Genomic DNA, 25,303 nt, shown 5'->3' with positions numbered 1-25,303 from the left:
GAACAGTTTCTGAACGGAGCTTCGGGGGAGGGGGAGGGAAGGAGATGCTATAAATAAAAGCTAAAAAAACCCAAATATTGCCTTCACAGTTTGGCAGCGCGCCCAACGAAACCCTAAATGCAAAGTGGTGAATGTTCTCGGTTTGCGATGTAACTGTACTGTTGTTGGGCAAATCGGTCGCTTACGTCTTATTGTTTCTTTGACATTGCAAAGTAAAACACAGATCATTACAGGTATAATAAAATCTTTCAGCCTCGGTTATTGTGTTGCACGGTAAATATATAAATAGGTAAATATCATTGGTTGAACGACGGAGTATGTTGTGAGTAGTTTGTGTGTGTGTGTATGTGAGTGTGTGTTTTTTTTTGTCTGTACGTGGAGGACCGATAAAGCTTTGTATACAGAATAAAAAAAAAAAAACTAAAAACGTACTACTACGGCGCGGCCTCTCCTTTCTACGGGGCGGGACAAAAAAGTAACCTATTATCGTTTAACGTTTCGGCAGCGGAGGGTTTAGTTTCAGTGTTTCTTTTTTTCCTCTTCGTTTTTTTCAGCGTCTCGAAGGAAAGGTTCTTTAAGATGTACAACAATCATTGTTTGCTTGCGTTTTTTCTTTTCTCTCTGTTGCTTGCATGCTGTCTTCCATTCGCTTTCCTTTTGCTAAATGCATCCATCATTATCGCATGGACATTGGTTTCGTTACACATTGATACGAGTATGGTTTAAAATATTGTATGCGGTTGTACCAATAAGTATGAGTATATGGGTAGCTTCTTGGTTTCTTCTCTCGCTTCCTTTCCGATTCATTTGCCCTAACATGTATCATTCAACGAGTTGGGTACGCGACTGAACCCTTCGCGTGCTTTTTGTTTTTTTTTTTGTTTTTCCTATGAGTTGCAGTAATGCAAGTGATTGGTGTTTAGCACATTTCCTCAACTAGCCTATGATGCTTTAAGTATGTGTTGGTGTGTACGTCTGCATGTGTGTGTGTATGTGTGGGTATTTTTTCAGTTACAATATTGACTTGTCCTTTCGGACTTTTGTTTTCCTCCCCCTCATTCTCAAATACTGTGTGTGTACGCGTGAGTTTCCCTCTTGTGAGTTGGAAGTCAACACCCAAACAAGCGCTCATCCTCCCCTCCATCAGCAATCGGGGGAGGGAGGCACACCGTCAGGTGCAAACTCTGCACAACATCTAAATACGAGCGTTCTGCCCGCCTCCCGACACGGCTGACACGGTGCTGGCGGGCCGCTCTTACTCGCATCAGACCATCACGAACGCTTCCTCGCCGCAGAACAGGAACGGATACTGATCGATCATCGTCTGCACGATGTCCTCCAAGTACGGGCGCATCGTTTCGAACCGCATCATGTCGGTGAACTCGATCGGCAGCAGTGTCGGCCACCAACAGATGGCCAAATTTTTGCTGTCCATGCTGTTGAGCTTCGAGTTTTCCGATACACTAGAGGAAAGGGGAAAAGCATTGCAATAAATAAATAAGTAAATACGTATCGTGGCTTTCGCAAATAAATGTTCGCTTGTTTGCTCTTCGTACCGTACAAAATGCTGGAAGATGTAGCTCAGTATTGCAAAGTTGTTTGGCGGCAGCTTGTTTAGCAGCCCGCGGAGTGCGATCAGCCGGCAGCTCCGATCCGTTTTCACCTCCATGTTAAGGCTCGTGATGGACTGGAGCGGCCGGGAGCCGGCTATTTCCTCCAGCTCGCTCATCATTTCCGCGCTGAACAGCCCCTTGAGACGCTTCACGAAGAAGTCCTTCAGTGCGGTGGCGACCGCATTCACCGGTATGTCCAGCTTTTCTATATCTACATCCGATTCTGTAACGTTGGTGAGTGCACGGGAGAAAATTAGCTTCAAGTTGACTCTGCCCAACCCCCCCCCCCCCGACGGCTACTACTACCTTCAGCAAACTTCTGGTTCAGCAGATCGACGTGCGTGCGGTTGCCCGGCACCCGGTAGATGCCTTCCGAGTCGAGCCCTTCCTGCTCGATGAACTTGACGCACTTCTCCACGAACAGCGGCACGAGCGGCACTTTGTCGGACTGCTTCAGGCTGGCCAGCGAGGACTGCTGGAGTGCAGCGGCTGCGGCCGCCGCTGCAGCCGCTGCCGCAGCGCCATTATGTTTTGAGTTTTTGCTCGCACCCTTGCTGCTGCCCCGGGCGTCCTTCGACTCTTTGCTGGCCTTGCCGGCCGGGTCGATCTCCTTGCCGAACCAATTTTTCTGCTTCGTGATCAGCTTTTCCCGATCGCTTCCCTTCGGCAGCACGCCAAACTGTGGAGGGAGAAAGTGAGATTAGAACGGGCGTTGCTGCACATGTTATCGAGTGCAAGTAAAGATGAACTATTGTTTTTAATGATATTTCGTAAAATATACCCATTAAAGAGCACTGTATGTTCAAGGCTAGGCTGTTCCGTTGGAGGAAATCACTTCAGCGATACTCCACTAACTTCAACTACACGGCGGGGTTGTAATCCATCATTGAATACATAAATCCAATCCAAGGAAAGAATTAAAGTTCCAAATTATTTGTAGCACAAGCCCCGAAATTGTTACATTGGTACAGGGTTTCCCAGAGTTTTTTGTGAAACAACCAATAAACCGTGGGAAATCCTGTTAATGGATTGGTAAAAGAGCATTACGGACTGTAGGGATGAATCGATTCATCCGTTGTGGCTGTATGTTTGAAGAGTGTCGTGTGGAAGTGTAATGTTTTAGCGATCAGGCTTATTCTATTCTTGTAGTCGAAATGTCTCGACGTCGAGTTAAATATTGCTTAGGAACTAAACTGTCCTGCTTCTACTTTTAATAGCGGTATCGAGGTTTCCAAGAAGTAGTTATCCATGAAAGAGCCTACATGTTCTTTCGATTCCAGAGCCGATTAGAGATAGTCGTTCTCGAGATCAAAGCCCCAGTCGTCTCCGATGTTTCGATGTCCGGGTTTCGGCAGCCCGTCGCCAATGTGTTTTTTTTTTCTACCAGACGTCTAATACATCAATCACATTTCAAAGAGCATTCGAAATATCTCGACTCGAATCGAGTAAAAGAATAGGATAAAGGTCAATTGTTTTGGACCTGGAGACAATTATATTAATTCTCGTACAAGTTATAGGGCAAATAGCTTTTCAAATAACGAGGTTTCGTTATTGCCCGCTATCATTCAAATTTCCACAGAGGACACATCGTACAATTCGTTTTGAAGCGGTAAATTAAACACTAAATATTGAATATAATAAGTACAGTGGTACCCCTCATAACGAGTTTAATCCGTTTCAGTGACTCACTTGTTATGCGGTAGACTCTTTCTAATATAATTTGTATGAACAGTGAAATAATTGGTTCCAGAACTGCACACGTGCTAGTATAAATGCACATATACATCAGAAAAAAAAAATGGAAAATGTCTTCATATAACTAATATAAATGAAGATATTTGTAGCTCATTTAATTTATTTTCTGTTATTGTTATTCATTCATTTTCTTGGTCAATGATTGAATCAACAGTTTCAAGTCACCGCTTGCATTGCTGCCAAAAAAAGTAGAACGTTCCTTTATCGGTTTGTTTCTAGAAAGAGTTCGTTGCTCAGATGTTTAACATTTCCTACTAGATTTTATCGTTTTTTTCGAAAGTTTGAAGTAAATATTCTTCAGCACGACCCAAATTTTCAAATTGGCATTACAGGGTTTCCAAGACACTTGCAATTGTGCACATAATTATTCACCGCATCCAAGATATTTTTCAACAGATTTCAAATGGTGTATATTTGCTTCAACATAAAATTTCAGTTTTAACGCATGATTTTTAACACATAACAAAGAACTGTCAAGCTCAATGCAGCTTGAGTCGTGTTGAAAATCAACCTGAATAAATCAAAAATTATTATGAAGGAAATGAAATGTCAGAGCTATGTGGAATAACATTTTGCACGTGGTGAATAACAATGTTTACATTCGAAAGTGACTTGGAAAACCCTGTAAATTTACAGCACTCGACAATAGCTCATACCACACACTTGTACATCATACAGTTATAGGATACTGCTTCTCCTGGCCATAGTTCTCTTTAATAAATGAAGCTCTCATTTGCCTGAGCGATAAACAAAAATAAAAAAATGCTCAATGTTAATCAATCGTAATCTTCATTTTATATCGGCCCCAAAAGAACGCATCTGGAAGACTTAAGATATTGCTCGTTATGCGAGATTTTACTCGTTAAAAGAGGTATTTGCTAGCAGTACGGACTTTTCGAACCGTTCCTCCTGAATAAAAAAGAGTTATTTGTTGAGCAGTTAGATTTACTCGTTATGCGATCTGATATTTAATTTTCATCATAATAACTTTTAATTTCCTTAGCATGATTTTCAACTCTTCACCAGTCAACGGGTGAGGAGATCCGGCTTCAAATCCCGGTGAAAAAACGATGACAGCAGCCAGTTGAAGTGTTGAACTTCATGCTGAAGAAATTAAAAATTAATATGATACAAATTAATAATATCAGATCGATGTGCAATAACATTTTGAACGCGGTGAATAACATAGTTTACATTCGAAATTGACTTGGAAAACCCTGTAAGATTCTTAGCAGTAGCAAACAAACGGTTAAGAATAATCTGAAAGGATACGGCCTTTCTCGAATTTTGCTGTCTTTTGTAATGCTTGCAATTATTTCTTTATCCGTTATTTCAGAAAAAAAAAATTGCCACCAAATCAAGAGCGCCACAAACAAATACTCACGATAGGAGAGTTGTCGCGCGGGGATGAGATGTCAACGCTTGATTCGTCCGGCTCCTGGGACGGTTTGTCCTGCTTTTCCAGCCCGCTGCCCAGCTCGTTCTTCAGCTTCTGGTACATGATGGGCATGCCGCCGAGTGGGCCGCCGCTCGCCCCGACCCCGCCCATCATATCGCCCGCGGACGAGCCGAACGGGCCGAGCGGGATCTTGGGCGGCTGCACCGGGATGGCGGTGCGTTTTTTGCGATGCCGTTTGTGCGGTTGCGCTTTGCGGTTGATCTTCGAGTAGCCATCGTTGGAGCGTTTGCGCTCCAGCGAGCTCGAATCACTTTCCGAGTCGGAGTTTTCTTGTATGTTGAAGACTGCAACAACAAAAAACACACACACACATACATCAGACATACATCAGACATATTTAAGGATAAAGCAGCAATCCCCCACACACCCCTGCACATTGTGTACTTACTCTGTTCCTTTTCCCTTCTCTGTCGCAGTTTGGTTTTGTGCGTCCCCATCTCGGAACCGCCCGAACTGTCCGCTCCACCGCCGCCGCCACACCCACCGCGCCCGCCATGGTTGGCACCGGGGCCGCCGGAAAAGGTGGTAAATAATTGACTCGCCACATTGTTGACCGCATCGCTGAACGCGTCATTGATCTGCTCGTAGCCCGCCTCGTCCTCGTACTCCTCGCTGTCGTCCTCCGGTGCGGCCAGCGGCGCATGCTCGAGCTGGGCCTGCTGCTGCTGCAGCAGCTTCTTTGCCTTCTTGCGCTCCTTCTCCGTCATCGGTGCCAGGCCGGCGTTCGCGCCCGAGGCGCCCCCATCGCCGCCTGCTCCTCCCCCGCCGCCGCCACCGCCACCGCCGCCGATGTTCATGCGGGCGATCGCTTCGTTCACGATGGCGAAGCTTTTCAGGTTCAGCTTGCCCGGCTGCTTCAGCGTCTGACTAGGTCCCTTCGGGCGTATCTTTTTCGCGAACGACGACTGGTTCGGCCGGCGGCCGGTCGTGAACGCGTGGTGTGCGTTCATGTTCTTCCAGAGATCTTCGCTCTGCTTGTTGTCCTGCTTCTGGATGAGAAACCCGTCGTCTATCCAGCCTGCGCCGCGGGAGGAAACAATGAGGTTAAGTTAATAATCAACTCGAAAAAAGAAAAATGGAATGGCTTTTAAGAACACAAAATTGACACGGGATTGTTTCGCAGAAATGGATAAATACATTCAGATTTTCAAAACAATAATAATAATAAAAAAAAATGGAGACCGGTTAACAGTTGGGAGTAGCACGATTCTAAACTGTAGCACTTTCTCAGAAAGTGCAAAAAAACAAACTTTAAAAACAAAAACCAGCTACTTGTTAAAGAATCACACGACTGTAATGAAACACATAAGCTAATGTACTGTTAAATCAAAACAAAATCAAACAAACAAACAAAGGATTACATGCACAACACACACAGCAGGGACGGAACTTTACAACAGAAAATGAACTACACAACAACGTGTACACGTGAGGTACAGATAATTACGTGCAGTTTACAGCGTGAGTACAGTGAAGTCTCTCTAAAGTGAATTTTCAAGAAACAAAAAGACTAATCAGAGGAAGGCTAAACAAAACTACGCGTTGCCATGGAATGTCCATGATATAATATATTGAGGAGACTACATCTTAGAGAGATTTCACTGTTTTTTTTGCGAAGATAAATATCAACCTGAGTCGTAAGTGTTGATCGAGTCCTTGGATCCGCTGACGTCAGCTGTTGCGTGTACGAAAATGGGTGATAAAAAGTGAGTACAGTTTTTGGTATAAAAAGTAGTCTGTCATTGAAATGTTTAGAAGAGATAGAAAGAAAGTATAAAAAAATCGTTTGCTTGGCACTGTTCACTGCTTTGTCTCTTTCACAATTTCAATTTCCACGCCCTTCCTTTGCGGGTTTTTGCACAAACGCAGCGACCTCTACTTACAGTTAATCTCCTCCAGGCTCGACTGCGACTGGGACACCGTGTCGGCCTTCAGCTGCCGCAGTATCGACGCCGGTATGAGCAGGTGGTCCGGCGGGGCCGGTTCCGGCGGCGTCGTCGGCGGCGGATAGATCTGGAAGCCCTGATTGCTGCCGCCCTTGTCGAAGTCGCTGCTGTCCTCGTAGTAGTACATGCTGCTGTGCTGGTGCGGCTGCTGCTGGTGGAGCTGCTGGGCCTGCTGCGCCTGCTGCTTCAGGCTGTCGAGATCGTCCAGCGAGTTGATCGAGCGGTTGTCGAACAGCTGCTGCGACAGCTTCTGGTGATGCTGCTGGCCACCGTGCTGCGGCGGATGGGCGAGCGTTTGCTGCTGCTGCGCCTGCGACCCATGGTGCCCGTGGTGCGGCGGTTGGCCCCCGATCCCGCCGCGGTACGTGGTGGCCGACCCGTTGATGAGGTAGCTTTCATACCGGGGCGGTGGCTGCGGCACCTGCTGCTGGTGGTGGTGGTGCATCGAGTGTTCCATCGTGCCCTCGCCCGAATCGATCGTCAGCGGCTCCTCCAGGTTGAACGCGTGCTCGATCTCCGGCTTCTTGTCCCACACCTCCTTCAGGAACGGCGCGAACGAGGCGAACTTCAGCTGGCCCTCGTCGTCCGAGCCGGTGGCGAAGTGGGCCCGCAGCTTGTCCGCGATCCCGTTGCCCTCGGTGATTAGCAGCTGGGACAGCTCGCTGTTGAAGAACGCATTGACGCCGCCCTGCTCCGACACGGCCACGATCTGCATCGGCAGGTTGGGAATGTTGAGCGAGAACGCGCTCAGCGTCGACAGCGAGGCCTTGCGCTTGCTCGAGTACAGCAGTATGAAGCCGTGGATCAGATCGTCCCGGAACGCGTTCGCGCCGTGGTAGGAGGAGAGGATCAGCTCGACCCGCCGCTTCGAGTCGCCGAGAAACATCTCGAAGATGATGTTGCGCTCGCCCGCACTGATGCACGACTGCTCCAGCATCATCGAGCTGAGTATGTTCTCGATCGAGAACGGGTCGCCGCAGAAGATCGACATGATGATGCGCAGGTCGGGCAGCTCGTGCAGGGCGAGGCCGTACTTCAGATCCTCGAACGGGATCGAGTCGATCACGCTGTTCAGCGTCGTGTTGATGAACTTCGTCTGCTGCTGGGAGATGTAGAACTCGTTCTCGTCAATGAAGACGCAGTGCAGCTTCTCCGCCAGCGACTGGCCGTCCGCCTGCAGCTGGTGCAGCGTGCTCTGGCTGTTCTTCTCGTCGCTCATGAACACGATGTGCAGGTTGTTGACGCTGTCCTTGAAGTCGAGATTGTCCACCAGCAGCCGGTCGAGCACCTCGTACACATACTGGAACGTTTGCCGGTTCGAGTAGCAGCAGATCAGCCCCTTGCACTGCAGCTCGAAAGAGAACGAGTCGTTGTCGCGGTTGATCGTCTCGATGTTCAGCCCGTACACCTGCCCGTCCACGATGTACTCGCCGTTGTCGTTGCAGTTCTGGTGTATCTTGTCAATGAAATCGTTCGCGATGTAGTCCAGCCCGATCACGATCAGGTTCAGCTGCAGCTGGCCATCCTTCTGCGCGAACCGTGGATTCGGGAGGCTGGTTAAGAAGAAAAGAATAAAAAGAAACGGGCAAATAAACATCCATGTTGAACAGCTGTGTTCTGAAAACGGATTCCTCGGGAAGTTTTTAGTAGTGACGGGAAAAATGAAATTTTCGTCGGAATCGTTTCCGGCTAGCTCCAAAGTTTTCTGGAATCGATTCCGGATAGTAGGTCCGGAATCAGTTTTTGGAATTGATTCTGAAATCGGCTCTGGAATTGGTTCGGGAATCGGCTCCGGAATTGGTTCCAGAATCGGCTCCAGAATTGGTTCCGGAATCGGCTTCAGAATCGGAATTGGCTTCGAAATCAGAATCGGCTACAAAATCGGAATCGGTTTTGGTATCTCTATAAGAATAGGCGTTTGGGTTCAATAATGTTACGCATTGCTAGACGTAAAGAATCCAAATTTACTTATATACGATCCAGTCTCAAGGAGATTCTCACTCCGAGAAATAATCCGATTTCGCTACTGAAACTTCTTATTTCAATGTAAGAACTGATTCTCATTCCGGAGCTAATTTCATTTCTGGTGTCAATCCTGATTCAGTTACCGGAGCATATTGCGATTCCCAGATTGATTCCGATTCCGGAAACGACTCCAGAATCAGCTCCGGAGCTGACTCCGGAATCAGCTCCGCAGTCGGCTAAGGGCGTCGAATCCGGACTCAACTCCGGAATTGGTTCCGGAGTCAGCTCCGAAATCGACTCCGAATTCGGAATCGATTCCTACATCGGAATCACATCCACAATTGGAATCGATTCCAGCATCGGAATCGGCTCCGGAATCAGAATTGATTCCAGCATCGCAATCGACTCCAGATTTGGAACCGATTCCAGCATCGGAATCGGCTCCAGAATCGGAATCGATTCCAACATCGGAAACGGCTCCGGAATAAGAATCGATTCCAGCATCGGAATCGGCTCCGGAAATAATTCCGAACACGGAATCGGAATCGGGTAGGTACGATTCCGAGCTCCCACCACTAGTTTACAGTGTGCATGTGTGTTTCCCTCCTGTTTGACTTACTTTTGGTTCGAGATCAGTATCCGCTCGATCAGCGCATCCATGCAGTTGGGAAACGCCGGACAGTGCTCCCGGATCGGACAGTGCACGAAGCCGAGATGCTGAAACAGCATCACCTTCCGGTCCTGGTCGAGCCGGTCGAGCAGCTTGTACCGCAGGTCCTCCTGCAGCACGTCCGTTATCTCCTTGATGTCGTTCTGCGTGATCGTACCGGACGGTTCGATGTTTTTGAAGTGATAGAACAGATCGGCATGCTCCATCAGCAGCTCCTGGAAGTTGTGCTTAGCGGTCTCGACCAGCTCCCGCTGGTGGTTGTCGTAGATCTGCTGGCAGTCGTGCTCGGACAGTGCTTCGAAGCACTCGCGTCCCATAAACAGGACGCGCACCTCGGACAGCTGCTTGCCCGGCGTAACGTAGCCGGTTTCTTCCAGCAGCTTTTTGAACTGCTTTTTCCATCTGCAATGGGGCGAAACGGAGCCGCCGGGCGGTTCGTTAGTTGGGCGAAAAGAGGTTGGTTGCGCAAACTGAAACGGAAGCAAACTGTGTTGCCCTAACTGCTGTGCTGCAAGAGATTTCGTTTCGTTAACATCTACAGCTAGCTTTGGAATGTCGCTATATTTAGTGTGTACTAGATGTATTGCCCTTGCGATCGAACCTGAAACCAAGCCACTCGATGTGAATTTGTGTGCTAAATTTTGGCGTGCTCGTTTGGCAAAATGATTTCTTTTCCTCTCTCTCCCTACACTCTAACTGATCGCCGACTGACTTGACAGTGCCCTACAGCTTTTTCCGAATGAATTTAATGTGTGTTGTTTGTTATGACGCTTGGTTTTCACCGCTAACACAAACCCGCGCAATTGTGGTATATGCTGTTGCGATGCTCTAATATTACAGTGTACGTATGAGGTTAGTGAAGAAGAAAAAAATGAAGATGAAGAGAAAAAACAACTGTTCAAATCACCTCTTTGGCATCCTGTTGAAGGCACATAAACGTACGTACACACACACACACACAACACACACACGTGGGCGCATATACGTTTTTACGGTGCGCCGTGTTCAGAATTACGGTTCAAAACCACAATGCAAGCAAAGCCAGCAAAATACGAATGGAAATGGAAAAAAAAGAAGAATATTGAAGAATTGCATCAATCGTTTGAATTAACACGTCGTCTTAATCTTAAGCATTATGGTTGCCTATTGCAATGGGTGAGGTAATTGGTGAGAGGGGGGTTGGGGTGGTGGTAAGAGGGGTTTGGCCGAGTGCGGATGAAGTGTGAAATTGCGTGAGAGGTTCATCTTATTTGCAGCATAAGTTTCAATGGTTTTGCTTCTTTAAAAATGCAGTGTAATTAAATAATTTCGAAACCACTTCCAGGCGGGCAGAGCAAATTTCAAACTTCCCCTCTCTTATGATGCAAATCGATGGGTTGTGCTTGTGCATGTGGGATTTTTGTTATTGTTATTATTATTATTTTTTTTTGGTGATAATTCATATTTAATGACGTTTCGAAAAATGAAAATTATGAAATTTTAGCATTTCTAAAGGCCAAATTATGATTTTATGGTTGATGTTTGTAAAGTAAAAGGGGGGTCACGAGGCATATTTCAGGCCATGTGTAATTTAAAAACTATTTCCATGTTTTAACTTAAATCATGCAAAGTGATTGCAATGTTTAAATTTAAAGACCGAAACTGAAACTAATAACGAATTTTGCTACACCAAATATTAAAGTGTTAACAGAATGGAACGTGTTACGGGTTTTTTTTTAAATACATTAAAACGTAAATGGAATGACAGGCTTGGTGGAAAACGCAAGAGAACTCAACTGGCATAAGTACACACATACACGCCAACCACCGGTCACGGGGCGCGGTGCCACTTACTCTAATCGCTTCTGCTCCTGCTGCAGCGCGTTCATGTGATTCTTGAACACGGTTTCCGCCTCGGGCGTGTCGAGTATGTCGAACGGTATCCGGTTCTCGTCCTCCATGTCGCTCATGTCGCTCAGCTCGGCCCAGCTGCCGCCGCGCTCGATCGCGTCGAAAAAGTACTGCTCGTAGTCGATGTGATCGCGAAAGTAGCTCCGTATCGAGGCCCAGTCGTTGAAGCTGTCCAGCTCGAGGTTGATGCTGTTGATGTCGGGCAGCATCTCCTGCAGCACGCACGCGAACGAGTCCATGTAGCTCTGCAGCTTCTTCGACTGGTAGTCCTCGCGCAGCTTCTTGATGTGCCGGCGGAAGATGCGCTGGCCCGCCTCCTGCCCGAACAGCTCGAGAAAGTCGATCCACTCCCGGTGGTTCGACAGCTTCTTCGACGAGCTGCTCCAGATCGACCGGTGGTCGGTGATCTGCGTCCGGATCAGGCGCGTCACGTACTCGGTGCTCGCGTTCAGCAGATCGTTCCGCTGCTTGGCCGCCTCCGCGTACGACGGCACCTTCGACCGCTGCTTCGCCTTGTCGATCATCTGCGCCAGCACGACGAACGCGAGATCGATGTTGATGCTCTCGTGGGCGGACGTCTCGATCAGCAGTATCTGGCCCTTGTACTCTTTGCGCGAGCAGATCTTCTCCGCCTCGCGCACGTACAGCTCGTTCGCGTCGTCGTTCTTGGTCGTGACGAGCACGACCGGCTTCTTCACCTTCAGGATGTTGTTGATGATCTGCGTCACGAACTCGACCTGCTTCTCGACCGTCCGGTTCGGCACGACGCTCACGTCGAACACGCACACGAACCCGTCGACGAGGAAGCGGCCCTCGGGCAGGACGATCTCCTCGTACTCGTGCTCGATGCCGAGCTGGTTCTTGCAGATGTACTTCAGCTTCTCCTGCGACGACATGCGGATCGCGGCGCACCGCTTGATGTACGGCTCCATCTTGCCGACCTTGAACGGCTGGAAGGTGGCATCGTCCACGAACTCGGTCTGCTCGATCACGCTAAAGTTGTAGTCCACGCCCTCCTCGGACGTTTTGCGCACCTCGCCCCAGTACAGGAAGTGGTCATTGTTCACCACCCGGCCGCTAAAATCCGACTGCAAATGAGCAAGAAAATACACACACACACACACACAGTCGTTACATACCGAAGGGAAACACGAGGGTGTTCGCCAACACGGTCAAACTCACCTGACTCAGTACCGAAATGTGATCGATCGCGTAGTCGTCTGTTTTGGGGCGCACGAACCGATTGCACAGACAGGATTTGCCGACCCCGAGCTGGCCCTTGTCCTTTTCCACGCCCGACAGACCCACCACCGATACGTTGATTTGCTTCATCTTGCCGCCTTGGGAGGGACTGCAACTAGTCGGCAGGCGCTAATCGTTCGGTGCGGGCCGAGGTTCAGGTGGTGCTGCTGCTGCTTCGCTGCTTTGAACGCCGCCGTTGTGTTCAATGTCTCACTGGCGCAGCTAGCAACACCATTGGTGTTTTTTCCGGCCCGGCGTAAAGGTGGTTCCCGTTGGTGCAAACGCGTGCACGGGTCGTATTTCGAATTGACTTAATATTAGTTACAACAGCATACACTCGTGTGCAGTGGAAATGTGATGCTGCAGCAGCAGTTGTAGTAGTAGTAGTGGGTGCGAATTGCACGTTTCCTTTACTGCCTCAACAGTGAGCGGCTAAGCATAGCCAGTTGATGATGGATCTATAAATGAAAGCAAGCGACATAAAGCGATATAATTAATTGTTCCTCTTAACATTGTTCTTCATTTCTAGTAGCAACTATGCTTGAAATATTTTGCAGGGATTTGATATATCGTTGTGAGTTATCGAATCGATTCCGGAGTTGACTCCCCAAATACCACAATCCCACCAAACGACCACTAAATGGGTTCTAAACGACTCAAGCTCTCAACCTCAACGAAATATAAAAAGATTTCGTATAGCAGACGGCAAACGACTAAACGACTCAACGACAAATGCATTCAAAAAATAGTGAAATAGTTGGTGGGATAGCTACACAGCGGAGCTTTCTTCGCTTTGAGAGCTTTCTTATCATACCCTCTGTATTGTTTTATGGTTGCGCATTGAAGTTTTGCATCGCTAGAACTAGAAAGTTGATAAGATTGTTTAACTGAAGCAAGTGAGATTTTAATGCTTATTTGTTATTTGGTTGAGTTTCAGATTTATTTGAGTAACGATCGTTGGTGTTGATCGGAATCCCAGGAATCTTACAGCACGATCTTACGTGTTGATTACTGGTATCTTACACTCAGGTATCTTACAAAATGCCCGTCATGGGTTCAAGCCCCAAATGGACGGGGCCGCCATACGTAGGACTGACTATACTGTTATGGGGAGTAATCCAAAAAAGTCACTGAAAGCCAACCCCACAAATGGGTAAAGGCAGGCCTTGACCGAAAACCGTTTGTTGAGCCAAAAAGAAGAACAAGATTTGATTTTCCAGTCGTTTTCCAGTCCAGCTTAATCTGTGGCGCTTGGGTCCGCAGCCGATTCCGGAGTCGGGCCCGGAATTGATTCCGGCATCGAAATTGACTCCGGAATCCCAATCGACCTAGGAATCGTAATTTGCTTCGGTTACGGAATCAGGATTGACTCCAGAAATGGAATTAGCTCGGGAACGAGAATTAGTTTTTGAATTGAAATAGGAAGTTTCAGAAACGAAATCGGTCCGATAATCTCCATGAGAATGGATCGTTCACGAGTAAATTTTGATTCTTTACGACTTTTGATCAACACGTACCATCATTGGACCCAAACACCTATTCTTATGAAAATGCCGAAACCGACTCCGTTTTGAAGCCGATTTCGATTTCGTGGCTAAATCCAATTCCGTATCCGATTTCGATTCCTAAGCCGATTCCGGAACCAATTCCGGAAACTGATTCCGGGCCTACTATCCGGAATCGATTCAAGAAAACTTCAGAGCTAGCCGGCATAGATTCCGACCAAATCTTTATTTTCCCCATCACTAATTCCGAGACGGTAATCGCAGTAGATATACAGGGTTTTCCGATAGAACTCAAGGCCCTGGGATACTTTGATGAATCGTCGTGAGTCAATCGCAAGAGTGCGGAACGATACGCGAAAACGTTGACGATACCGGGATCTGCGGATTTCTATCGCAAGACCTCGGCACACTTTTTCGGACACACTATCGCAACCCAGGGTCCGATTCGGATTCGGTATCGGATGATGTCGTTTAGTGGATTTGTGGCACTTGGGGAGTCAACTCCGTAATCGGATTTAGAATCGGCTCCAGAGTCGGCTCCGAAATCGGCTCTGGAATCTACTCCGGAATCGGAATCGTATTACTACGGAATTGATACCGAACACGGAATCAGAATCGAGTAGGTCCGATTTTGAGTTCCCACCACTACTCAGAATACATGAAAAAAAAAACAATAAAAAATAAAAGTTTGGATGAGTTCATTGCTTTTACATTGCAACACAGCCTTGCGTTTTTATCAGAATGATTATTTAGAAGTTGCATGACTCAACTACCATTCATTAAAAAAAAAACTTCATTCTTCCCATGAGCTATTAAATCACAAATTCCGCGTTCTGTGTGTAAACTAATAAATAAATTAAAGCAATACTCAATCTTACTGTTCCCGCCAGCAATGACTAACCGATGGCTAATTAAAACAAACAATGACACGGACCGTATCAATGCGACGTGCAAAAAAGGACATTGCTAAACGAAACGTACGTCACCCGCACGCTGGAATGCTGCACCGAGCGGAAACGGTGGCTGTCCGGGGTGCTTGTCGTCGGTGTTAACCGTTTCGCGACCACCATTCGATCTCGAAGACAAATGATGCCAGAGAAAAAATATACTATTGGGAATATTACCAAAACACAGTTTAACTTTTAATTCGTTCTGAACGACACACGACGACGTAATGTTGAGTAAATGTTGACATTAGGACAGTAAACATATCGCACCACAATAGTAATTGTAGAGCCGAAGGGTTAAACTGCACAACACCCACCGTGCGCACCAGCGTTGCCGTATCGCATGGCGACAGTTTAATTAAATGCTTTTGGCGTAACCAATTTCTTCAAATAGATGGCTTTAGATCATCGGTCGGCTAATGCGGTCGGACCATAAGCTGGGCTGGCGGGAGCCGTGTAGAAGCTAATGAACTGCGCCCAAATCTGCGCGATTGGTCCCACTCCCCCGGGGTCGGCACACTCACTGGTTTGCTGCAATCAAGCTCAGCAACGGCAAAAAGTGAAAAAGAAATGGGACCGAGCGATAAACCGAGTACGCGCGCGCTCCCCTGGAATGCTGTGCAAATTGCAACACAATATGGTTAATAGTTGGTAACAGCAACAAAAAAAAAAGAATAAGAAGGGATAAGCGAAACACACATGTGACATCAACATGCGGCGATGATGAAGATTTCGCCACCGACATAGACACACAAACACACACACATATGGTAATGGTAATGGTGCGTGATATGTGATGACTTCATCTGAACAACTTCTGAAGGACGGTCACGGTCGCCTCCACCGACCCCCGATCTGACGCCTGTCCGGTCTGCCTGCATCGGCGGACACGAGCTAAACCGGCCCAGACACGGTACGCTACGGGCGGGCCCAGCTGTTTGCATTGCTGTGGCGCTGGGGGAGGGCGAGTAGGGAAGCCAGTCAGATGAAATTGATTTTTTTTGTATAAGATTTGTTAAACCGACGGCCCCAAACTACCTAAAAATGTTACAAACCAGCGTATTTGTGCATGCTGAACGACAAGGGCTTTTCGGCCAAAACGTACCTGTATCTTCAGCATCGCGCGCACCCATTTACTGCTGGCCGATAAATCACGGGAAAACGTTTGATTGTAGACACACACACACACACAAACACCCACACAACAATGGGAAATTCTTCTTTTCGCAATCGGTCGCAGTAGTAGGCAGGGATTTACACAGCAAGCACGATTAACAGATTAACCTAGCGGTGGTGCAACCCCGTGCAAGCTGCAGCTGGTCGGCGTTCGAGTGGACTGCTCTGGCGGTGCTGGCAATGCACATCCTCACATGGTACCACCGTGCCACCAGCCAGCCAGCCGCGCTGCGGTGGAAGATTTCTTTCGCTGAATTTTTGATCGGTGTGAGAGACGGTTGATTGTGACACGTCGTCGAGTTGTTTGTTTCGGTTTGCGGCTCACGAATGCTCCAAATGGTGGAATAGGTGCGCCTGTCGGGTAGAGAGGGAACGAGAATGAGGTATTAGAGTGGCTTGACTAATTGATGGTTAATTTAATAAGGAAGAAGAAAGTCAAATGCAGAGTGCGGGATGCAATTTAAACACATGCACACACAGACGTACAAGCCGTATAGAGCTATATCAATTGTGTATTGTGACAGCAAAAACTCGCCAATTAGGCTTTTCCTATTTGGCTTTTCCACCGGCGTGTACTAAGCAGTGCTGCGGCCCTGCATTTTCCGTTCGTGTGTTTGCGGGCGCGCGCGCGCGAGAGAGAGAGAGAGTGTGCTGCCTATGTCAGCATCTGTGCGCCGCCCGACGTCGTCCTGGCCGAGGAAAATCAATAAACACATCACCCCGTCAGGGAGCGAGCGAAATTGGCAAGTTGACCGTGGCTGGTGCTGCTAGAAGACGCACTATTTGCTCGAGCCCCTTATTTTTGTTTCTTCCACGGTTTGCCCCGAGCGTAGACAGCGTACACTAAACACTGTAACTACCCCTTTACTTACGCCCACCATTAGCAATCTTTGCTCAAACGAACACGGGAAGCACTGGTGTGTGTGTGTGTGTGGGTGTGATTTTCCCCACACAGCCGCAGTTGGTATCCCCGCCGGCGGCAGTGTGTTACAGCAACTAACGGATCGTCCCCAAGTCCCGACACTGTCAAACCCCGTTTGCCGGTTGCCTCGCACCATCCCCGGGACCAACTGCAACTGCTTCCGCCGAGAGGTGCATGCACACACACACACGCAGTGACCGAACGTCCTTAACCGCACGAAAATGAGCGATCCACACATTACGCACCTTTTGTCACCTTCGCTTTTGTCGCTGCCCGCAACCGCAAAGGGCTTTTACGCTCTCTTATACGGTGACAGTAACAATATTTCCAGTGACGCACACTAGCAGCAGCAGCAGCAAAGCGCACCGGGAGATAAGGAGGGAGAGCGCGAGCGTGAAAAACAGTGAATCTACTCTGCCTTCGGGAGGAGGGGGAAAGGGGATTGTTCCTTTTATCGCGCAAGTGTTTTTGGTCGTGAGTTTTCACGTGAAATTTTCAGAGACACAGAGAGAGAGAGAGACCAAGAAAGAGAGAGAGAGAGAGAGAGAGAGAGAGAGAGAGAGAGAGAGAGAGAGAGAGAGAAAGAGAGAGAGAAAGAGAGAGAGAGAGAGAGAGGAAGACGGCGTGGGAGAGCAAGAGTTCCCTTTTTACAGGAGAGGAACAACGGACGAGCGGCGTCCGTTTGTAAAGCGCAGGGCCCAATATGGTTCGTTGGTGGTGGTGGTGGTACGAGCATTACTACCCCCACCCCCCGACAAACCCAATCCCATTCGCTATTGAATTTTCCCAATTTTCCGGGGGTTCGTGACGATGAACCTTTACGCGGGTGGGTGAGCGATCATGGCGACTGGTCACGGGGTTTGCGGTCAGCTTTTCGTCTGGAAAAACAGGTAAATACCCTAAAAGCTTGTTTGCTTTCCAGGCTCCAGCCCCGTGTGTGCCCGGTTTGTTTGTGCGGAAACCCTAGTAGTTAATGCAGCCGAGGGCAGGTAATCCATGCCGGCTGGGTGAAGCGTAACCGAAGCGTCCGGAGCAATCAGAGGCATCTCTCTCTCTCTCTAGCTGTAAAGCCCTAAAAATAGAGGAACAGTTTCACAGTGATTTGGTCTGTCGGTAGTTTTTGCCTCCCCGTCCTCCATCGACCCAACCCGGCCGAACTGTCTCCCGGGGGTGGGGGGGGGGGGAGGGGGTCGGGTTGCGCTGGTGGGAGAAAAAGGCTCTATGCATGGTTTGATTGTAGACGGTGCCGCAGCAATGCTGGCTGTTGAGGACGAACTGTTTGCTTTCGGCAGGCGGAAGCGCTTACATTAAGACGGCGTTTAGGCCGCCGGGGGCTCTTTGCAAAAAATAAAAAGGTTTTTTTTTGCTGCTTTTGCCAGTTTCAGTTTCATCCAAGGGTATTGCACCGAGGCATTGGCAGGGCTGGCCACCAGCTCCTCAGGATATTTATGGCCTTTTTTCCCCCTGTCATTACACATACACACTCACACACATACACTTAGTTACATGTACGCACGCGCACGTGCTGTACACACATCGAGGAAAAGGGAGGGCGTGATAAAAAAAAAGGTGACAAGGACGCGCGAGAGACACACTTACAGCGACGGAAACCCTCCACAAACACACACACACGCGCGCACTGGACAATACAACCGCTTCGAGGGCTGCAAAAAGGATCTTCTCTCTTTCTGTGCGCGCACACACTGCGAGCGTGTGTGTGTGTGTGTGTGTGGGGGGCATAGGGCATTCCTGGTCAAGGATATGGCGCTGGTGGAAGAAACAAAAGCACACACGCCTGCATTAATAATACAGGCGAAAATAAGCAGAAAAGTAAAAACCCAAAAGGACGACATCCAGCGACATCCAAAAATAGCACACACACACCCACACTCATCGCCCCTGGGAAGGGGTGGGGGAAGGTGTATGGAGGAAAGGGTCGCTAAATGCAAAAAAGGACATTCGTTGCCGTGGGCGCCCACATGTATAGATGCAGGTGAATGTGTGTGTGGTGGATTGAATGGAAATGAATTTTCCTTTGCAAGCGCCTCAATCCGGAGCAAGGATTTTTCCTTTTATGGCGAGAGGAATGATTGTGCGCTGGGGGAGTGGGAAGGGGGGGGGGGGGGATCGAGGGAGATCTTTTCCTCCTTTCCTTTTGATTGCGTCGTGTGGTTCGGCGGTTCGGGTCAACTCCATCTTGTGCGTGTGTAGGTGTGCCGCCCTGGCATATTACAGGAAAGCAGACACACACACACACGCATACATTAGCATGCAGACAATGTAAGGATTGGTGAAGTAATGGGTTCGACATTCCGGATCCTTTTTGGCCCGGAAAAATCTGTTCACAATTGTTTTGTGCGCACACACACACACACGCACGCACACAGACAGGAACGCGAAACCAGACGGAGATTTGCCAGCGTATTGCGAATTGTTTGGCCTCTGGAGGGAGTAGGCCTGTCTCCTAGGCTCTTTCTGGCCTCAGCCCATACGACTGCTGCCCAACCGCTGCGCACCCCTCTTGCTCTATGTGCAACAGTTTATTGGGACGACCGGAAGTGAAAGAAAAGGCAACCACACATGCATTTGCTGGGTGCAATTGGCTTATTTTTTTTGTTGTTGTGTGTGCGTGTTGTTGTAATGTTCAACTGCTTTCGCTCTCGCCCATTTCTACTCTCTACCCCATCCAGCGGCCATCTCGCTCTCCCTTTGTGCGTCGTTTTGGGCAGGGAAAGCGAAACTGGGCACAAATCATTTGCGTTTTGTCGCCTTGCCAGTGTTGCGCCCCCACCCTTTCACCATCTTGCAAAAGGCGCAACAGACGCATCACCAGTCAACCCCAACCCCCCACAGCGTCAGGGGGTTTGCGAAAAAAAACCCTCAGTCCCCTTTCACGATCGTTAACAGAATCCTTACGGCAAAAGCATACACTCACTTGTTTTTTTTTGTTTGGTACACACACACACACACACACACACACACACACGGACTCACTGTGAGCGATTTCCTTTTCCACACTCTTTCCCAGGCGGACAACGGTTACAAGCACGGAACAGGCACGGCAGTGTCTTGGCGTAGGAGACGGTGGTTTTGCTCAAAACTGGAACTCTACCACTGTTCTACAGCACACATGCACAGGCACCCGCACGTACCAACACACATACACACACTCGAGACTGGGACCGGAGTTGAAATCGATTGTTTTTGCTGCGTCCGACTCCGGTTGTTGTACTTCTGGGCGGCAGGAAAATTAGCAGCTTTCCCTTTACGAATGGCGGCCTAACTCTACCCACCCTTGGCTACACAACGTACGAACACACACACACAAACACAGGCACACACGCTCTGCACACGGGCTCGGTTGCGCTGTGTCTTTTCCGTTTCGTCTGCCTTGTGTGTTGCCTTGGCCTGCAACACATTTTCTGCTGGCTGGATGGGTTCGGCTCGGAGCGGTTGCGCCATGACGGTGCCCTCACCACCCGTTTGACAGCTTTGACAGGTGACAGACGGTGACAGCACGGGTGCGCGCAACCAGAGTGACCAGAAGTACCGATTTAGGCAACGGTCAGAACCTCTTCTTCTTTTTCTTCTTCTTCTTCGGTAAAAGTGAGGATGTATTCTCCTACATTTGACATTTCAAATGTATTCAAGGTTTTACCCAAGGTGTTATAAATGACAAGGTGAAGTTGTTCAGAGCAAAATGACATTTCTCGACTTGACATATCTCTTCCTGGGGCTCCGGTATAAAAATCGGGGAGGGCTGGTGCGGGGTAATGAAATTTGTATGCAGAGAATGACAGATGTCCCCCACAATGTCGCCCAGCAAAAGCGATAAAAATCAACCTTCTAAATACATTATCCTTGGTTTTACCCACTCTATATGTTAACCTGACAGTTGTAATTTGTTTTTTTTGTTATTTTGTTATTTTTTTCTTGAATTCATGTTTGTCTTTCTATGTTATTTTGTTAGTATTTTTTAAATTTCTATTTGATTTTCCTTCATGAATTTGGTAATTTTTTTATTTTCATATCCTGATTTTTGTTTCCATCTTTCTTTTAATCTAGCAAATGTTATGTCTCCTCTATTTTTTTTCGTATTTTTTGCAGTTAAAAACCATATGCCGCCCTGTATTTTGTGTTTGGCATATTTGGCACACTCCTGATTCTACTAATTTCATTTTGGCAAGCTAAAATGGTGACAGGTCGTGTCCTGTTAACAATTTGTTTATTGTTCTCACTTCTTCCGGGTTTATGTCAATATCTTTTTCCCACGGTATCATTTCAAATTTTCTTTGAAATGCCTGGATTTTTTCTTCTTTGTTTTGACATTGTTCCTCCTACCAGATTTTTGTTTTCTTTATCATTTCTATTTTGTATCTTTCATACGCATCTACCAATCTTATTTTGTTTTCTGTTGTTATATTTGAGATTGTTCCTTCTTTGGCTAATCTATCCGCACATTCGTTTCCATGTATTCCTACATGTGCGGGTATCCACCATATTTTTGCTTTTAATCTTTTTCCTATTTCTATTATATTATACATCGTTTCTTCAATTTCTTCCTCATCTTTGGATTTTTTCAGGATATCACAGCTTGTTAAACTATCCGTGTATATTGTTGGTCTCTTCATCTTTAGTTCTTCTGCCATTTTCATAGCTATTTCAATTGCTGTCAGTTCTATGCTTGCTATGCAAGCTTCGTTGTTTGCATTAATGCTATGATACCAGTTTTCTTGTCCTTTCTGTATGTATATTCCTATTCCGTTTTTTTCTTGCTGTTTACTTCCATCTGTGAATATGTTGTTTCTTTTTTTCATTTGTTCTTTTATGTTCTCCAATACTATTTGTTTTGTTACTTGGTTATTCCTATTTTTCTTCGCTTCTATCTTGTTTTTTATGCTGGTATTTATGCTTACGTTATGTTTTATGTCGTTTATTTTACTTATGGCTATGTTTTGTATGGTACTTCTGTTCTCTTGAAATAATTGTTGTTGTGCTGTTAATGTTTTCTTGTTTGTGTTATTTCGTACTGCATTCAACAGTTGTTCTCTTATTATGGGGCTAACTGTGTAAGCTTTGGTCATTTATTTGTTTTCTATACATTAAAACCTTATTTCTAGTGGGATTTCTGCATTTATGGCATCAGTGAATTAATCGGGGTTGTTTTGGTACATCCTGATATTTTCCTTAGGGCCATATTGGCTATAGTACAGGCGGTCCCCGAGATACACGGTACTTCTTATACGCGGATTCGGAGATACGCGGTTTTCTAAATTTGACAATTCTTTGAGCAAATTGTACTGATTTGACACATCAATTGCAAATTGCCAAATAATTTCCGTTTTGATCGAATGTTCAAAACTATTTCAAAAGGTTTAAAACAGTTATATTCAGTCAGAATCATATCAAATAATTCATAAAATGACTAAAACCGCCCCCTACTTGCAAAATTACACGAAAATTTGTGATATTTTAGCTGGAAATCACGAGATTCGACTTGCGCGGAAATTCGAGATACGCGGTATTTTGCGGCCGTTTTCGGTCCCCATTAACCGTGTATCTCGGGGACCGCCTGTACTTATTTTCTTTCTGGTGTTGTTTTTTGCATTTTTTGTAATCGACGATGCATTTTCAAGAATACTGCGGATTGTAGCTCCCCAAGTACCACAAATCCACTAAACGACCACTAAACGGCTTCTAAACGACTCAAGTTCTCTTCCTAAACGGAATATAGAAAGACTTCGTTTAGCAGACGGCAAACGACTCATGCATTCTAAAAATAGCAAAAAAGCTGGTGGCGCTCTCTGTTGGTGGGATATCCCAACCATTTGAGCTTCATCGCTTGGAGGAGAGCTTTCTCATTTCCTCTGTACTTATGTATGATTTTGTATTGAAGTTATGCATCGCTAGAACTAGAACGGCGATACGATTGTTTAAATACTAAACTCCAATGAACACCACCAGCATTGAAGCAAGTGAGATTTGAGTAATGGTCGTTAGTGTTGATACCCGTGTATCTGACCACACGACCATTCATATTGATTTTTGCTCAGAAAGTTAGAAGGCTATATAGGTCATGATAAATTGAAACTTGTCGAAACACATTGCAAGAAAAGGATAGAGATATAATGATGAGTTGTAATACGCCATCTATTGATCAAACCAATGAAGCTGTGGAGCTTTCATTTTTTTACTATGGATATTCAATTTTCCAGTCGTTTAAGCTTAATCTGTGGCGCTTGGGTCTATATATATTTTTTGCTTTATCTGTTCCTAATCCTCGATTTTTTCCTCACAGCACTTTGAAGACATATAATCTGTCTCGTGCCTTATTTTTTATATCTTCAATATGTTATTTGAAGTTAAGTTGTTTGTCTATAGTTATTCCCAGATATTTGTATGCCGTTACGTTTTCTATTTCTATGTTATTTATTTATTTATTTATGTTATTTATGTTTAATCTGACTTTCTGTTTTGTTTTACCCATTATTATCATTTTGGTTTTTTAATGTTCATTTTTATTTTTAGTTCGCTTATTGCTCTATGGAATTCTATTATACTTTTTTGGAGTGTTCTATTTAATAATGTTAAATTTTTATCTGCAGCCACTATAGCAAAATCATCCGCGTACTGTATTAGCCTAATCTTTGGTATTTTGTTTATCCTACTTTGTATTTTTCTCGTATAAATATTAAATAATGTTTTTGGACATCACGTCACCCTGTGGCAGTTCATCACTGACTAGTTTTTTGATTATTTTTTTCTAACATTCTAATTCTATTGTCCTATTTTTTAAAAATTGACTGATCCAGGTTATTATTTGGCTATTCATGTTTGTCTTGACGAGTCCTTCTATCAGTAATTTTAGTTTTACGTTATTATATGCGTTTACGAGATCTGCAAAGATAATACCTATTTTTATTCTTTTCTTTTTTTATTTATTCTTTTGTTGTATCCAGTTTAACAAATAGTTTGCGCACATTTGGGTTGATTTATTTTTTCTGTAACCAAAAGATCTGTCTGGGAGTATTTCATTTATCGCACAGTGTTTATTTATTTGTTTTAGGACTGCCGAATTGCCTACTTTCATGATCGTATTTATTAATGATATGAATCTATAATTTTATACTTTTGTTTTGTCTCTATTTGGTTTTTGTATGGCTATAGTTTTTATACTTTTTAACTCTTTTTTTATTTTCCCGTTTTCCCACATCTCGTTTATTTCGTCCCTTATAATTTTTGATGTTTCAGGGTTAATGTTTTTCAGCATTTCGTATGTTTTTTTACCTACTCCGGGAGCTGATTTTTTCTTTTTGTTCAGAATTTTTTCCCACTCTTCTTCGTCTATCAGTTTGTTTTCGTTTATAAATTCAGGTATGTTTATTGATTCAATACCTAATTTTTCATTTTTTCCATATGTTTTTCTGAGAAGTTCTCTCGCCGATTCTTCGTTGTTATGGATTATATTTTCTTCTCGTATGATTTCTTCCTTACCATCTAACTTTTTAACTAGTCTCCATAGTTCCTTTGTCGTGGTGTTTTTGTTTATTTTTTCTATTGAGTTTTTGTAGAATTCTTTTTTACTCAATTTTATTTTTCTTTTTAGTACTGCCTCATTTTTTTGTACTCTATGGCATCTTTTATATTTTTCGTATTGCTGTTTATTTTTCTTGCTGTATTTCTGTTTTTTAGTGCCGTTTAATATCTTTATTGCACCACGACTTAGGCTCATAATTAACTTTAGTTATATTTTGTTTAATTATTGTTTCTGTTTTTTTGTTATGTGGTTAATTTTTGATATCTTATCTATTTTAAGGTTTGGCAAGTTTTTAATTACTTTTCCCTTGTTCAGTTGTGTTCTTTGTTGTTTCTTAGTCTTTTCTTTTATGCATGCTTTTATAATCCTGTGTTTGCTGCTTCCTATATGTTGTTCTATTATATTTTTTTCTATCCTAGTAAATAAATCTTGTGTGATTATGGTAAAATCAATTGAAGTGTCTCTCTTGTTTGGATCTTCTGATATGCATGTGTTATTTTTTTCATTTTTTTAAATTAAAAAGTTTGTATAATCAAATTCTTCTATTAATTTAGTTCCTTTATTATCGATTTTTTTGTCTCCTCAAAATGTACGGTGACATTTAAAATCTCCCATTATAACTGTTCTTCTGTTGAATATTGAGTTGATTTGTTGTGTTACTTCTGTTATTTCTTGT

At 45.5% G+C, this 25,303-nt stretch overlaps 1 protein-coding gene across 10 annotated transcripts; it reads right to left on the bottom strand.

The window, feature by feature from the left end:
* Nucleotides 1–529: 529 nt before the first annotated feature.
* On the bottom strand, nucleotides 530–20,533 carry LOC120905453 (rho GTPase-activating protein 190). 10 transcript variants are annotated; one of them, XM_040316237.1, is made up of 14 exons: nucleotides 20,085–20,533; nucleotides 16,098–16,522; nucleotides 12,481–12,998; nucleotides 11,242–12,386; nucleotides 10,316–10,327; nucleotides 9,358–9,810; nucleotides 6,711–8,326; nucleotides 6,458–6,502; nucleotides 5,216–5,845; nucleotides 4,753–5,111; nucleotides 2,136–2,292; nucleotides 1,920–2,102; nucleotides 1,557–1,836; nucleotides 530–1,463 (listed from the first exon to the last, which is right to left on the bottom strand). In XM_040316237.1, the coding sequence occupies exons 3-14, from the start codon at nucleotides 12,628–12,630 to the stop codon at nucleotides 1,265–1,267; spliced, it is 5,229 nt and encodes a 1,742-aa protein (XP_040172171.1). In that variant the 5' UTR covers nucleotides 12,631–12,998; nucleotides 16,098–16,522; nucleotides 20,085–20,533; the 3' UTR covers nucleotides 530–1,264. The 10 variants fall into 10 exon arrangements, with proteins under 10 accessions (XP_040172171.1, XP_040172165.1, XP_040172164.1 ...); XM_040316231.1 differs by having other exon boundaries at nucleotides 1,920–2,292; nucleotides 20,026–20,533; XM_040316230.1 differs by having other exon boundaries at nucleotides 1,920–2,292.
* Between the last annotated feature and the right edge of the window lie 4,770 nt (nucleotides 20,534–25,303).

The sequence above is a fragment of the Anopheles arabiensis genome, chromosome X (genome assembly GCF_016920715.1).
Source record: "Anopheles arabiensis isolate DONGOLA chromosome X, AaraD3, whole genome shotgun sequence".
Lineage (NCBI taxonomy): Eukaryota > Metazoa > Arthropoda > Insecta > Diptera > Culicidae > Anopheles > Anopheles arabiensis.
This window is presented reverse-complemented; position numbering and strand designations above follow the sequence as displayed.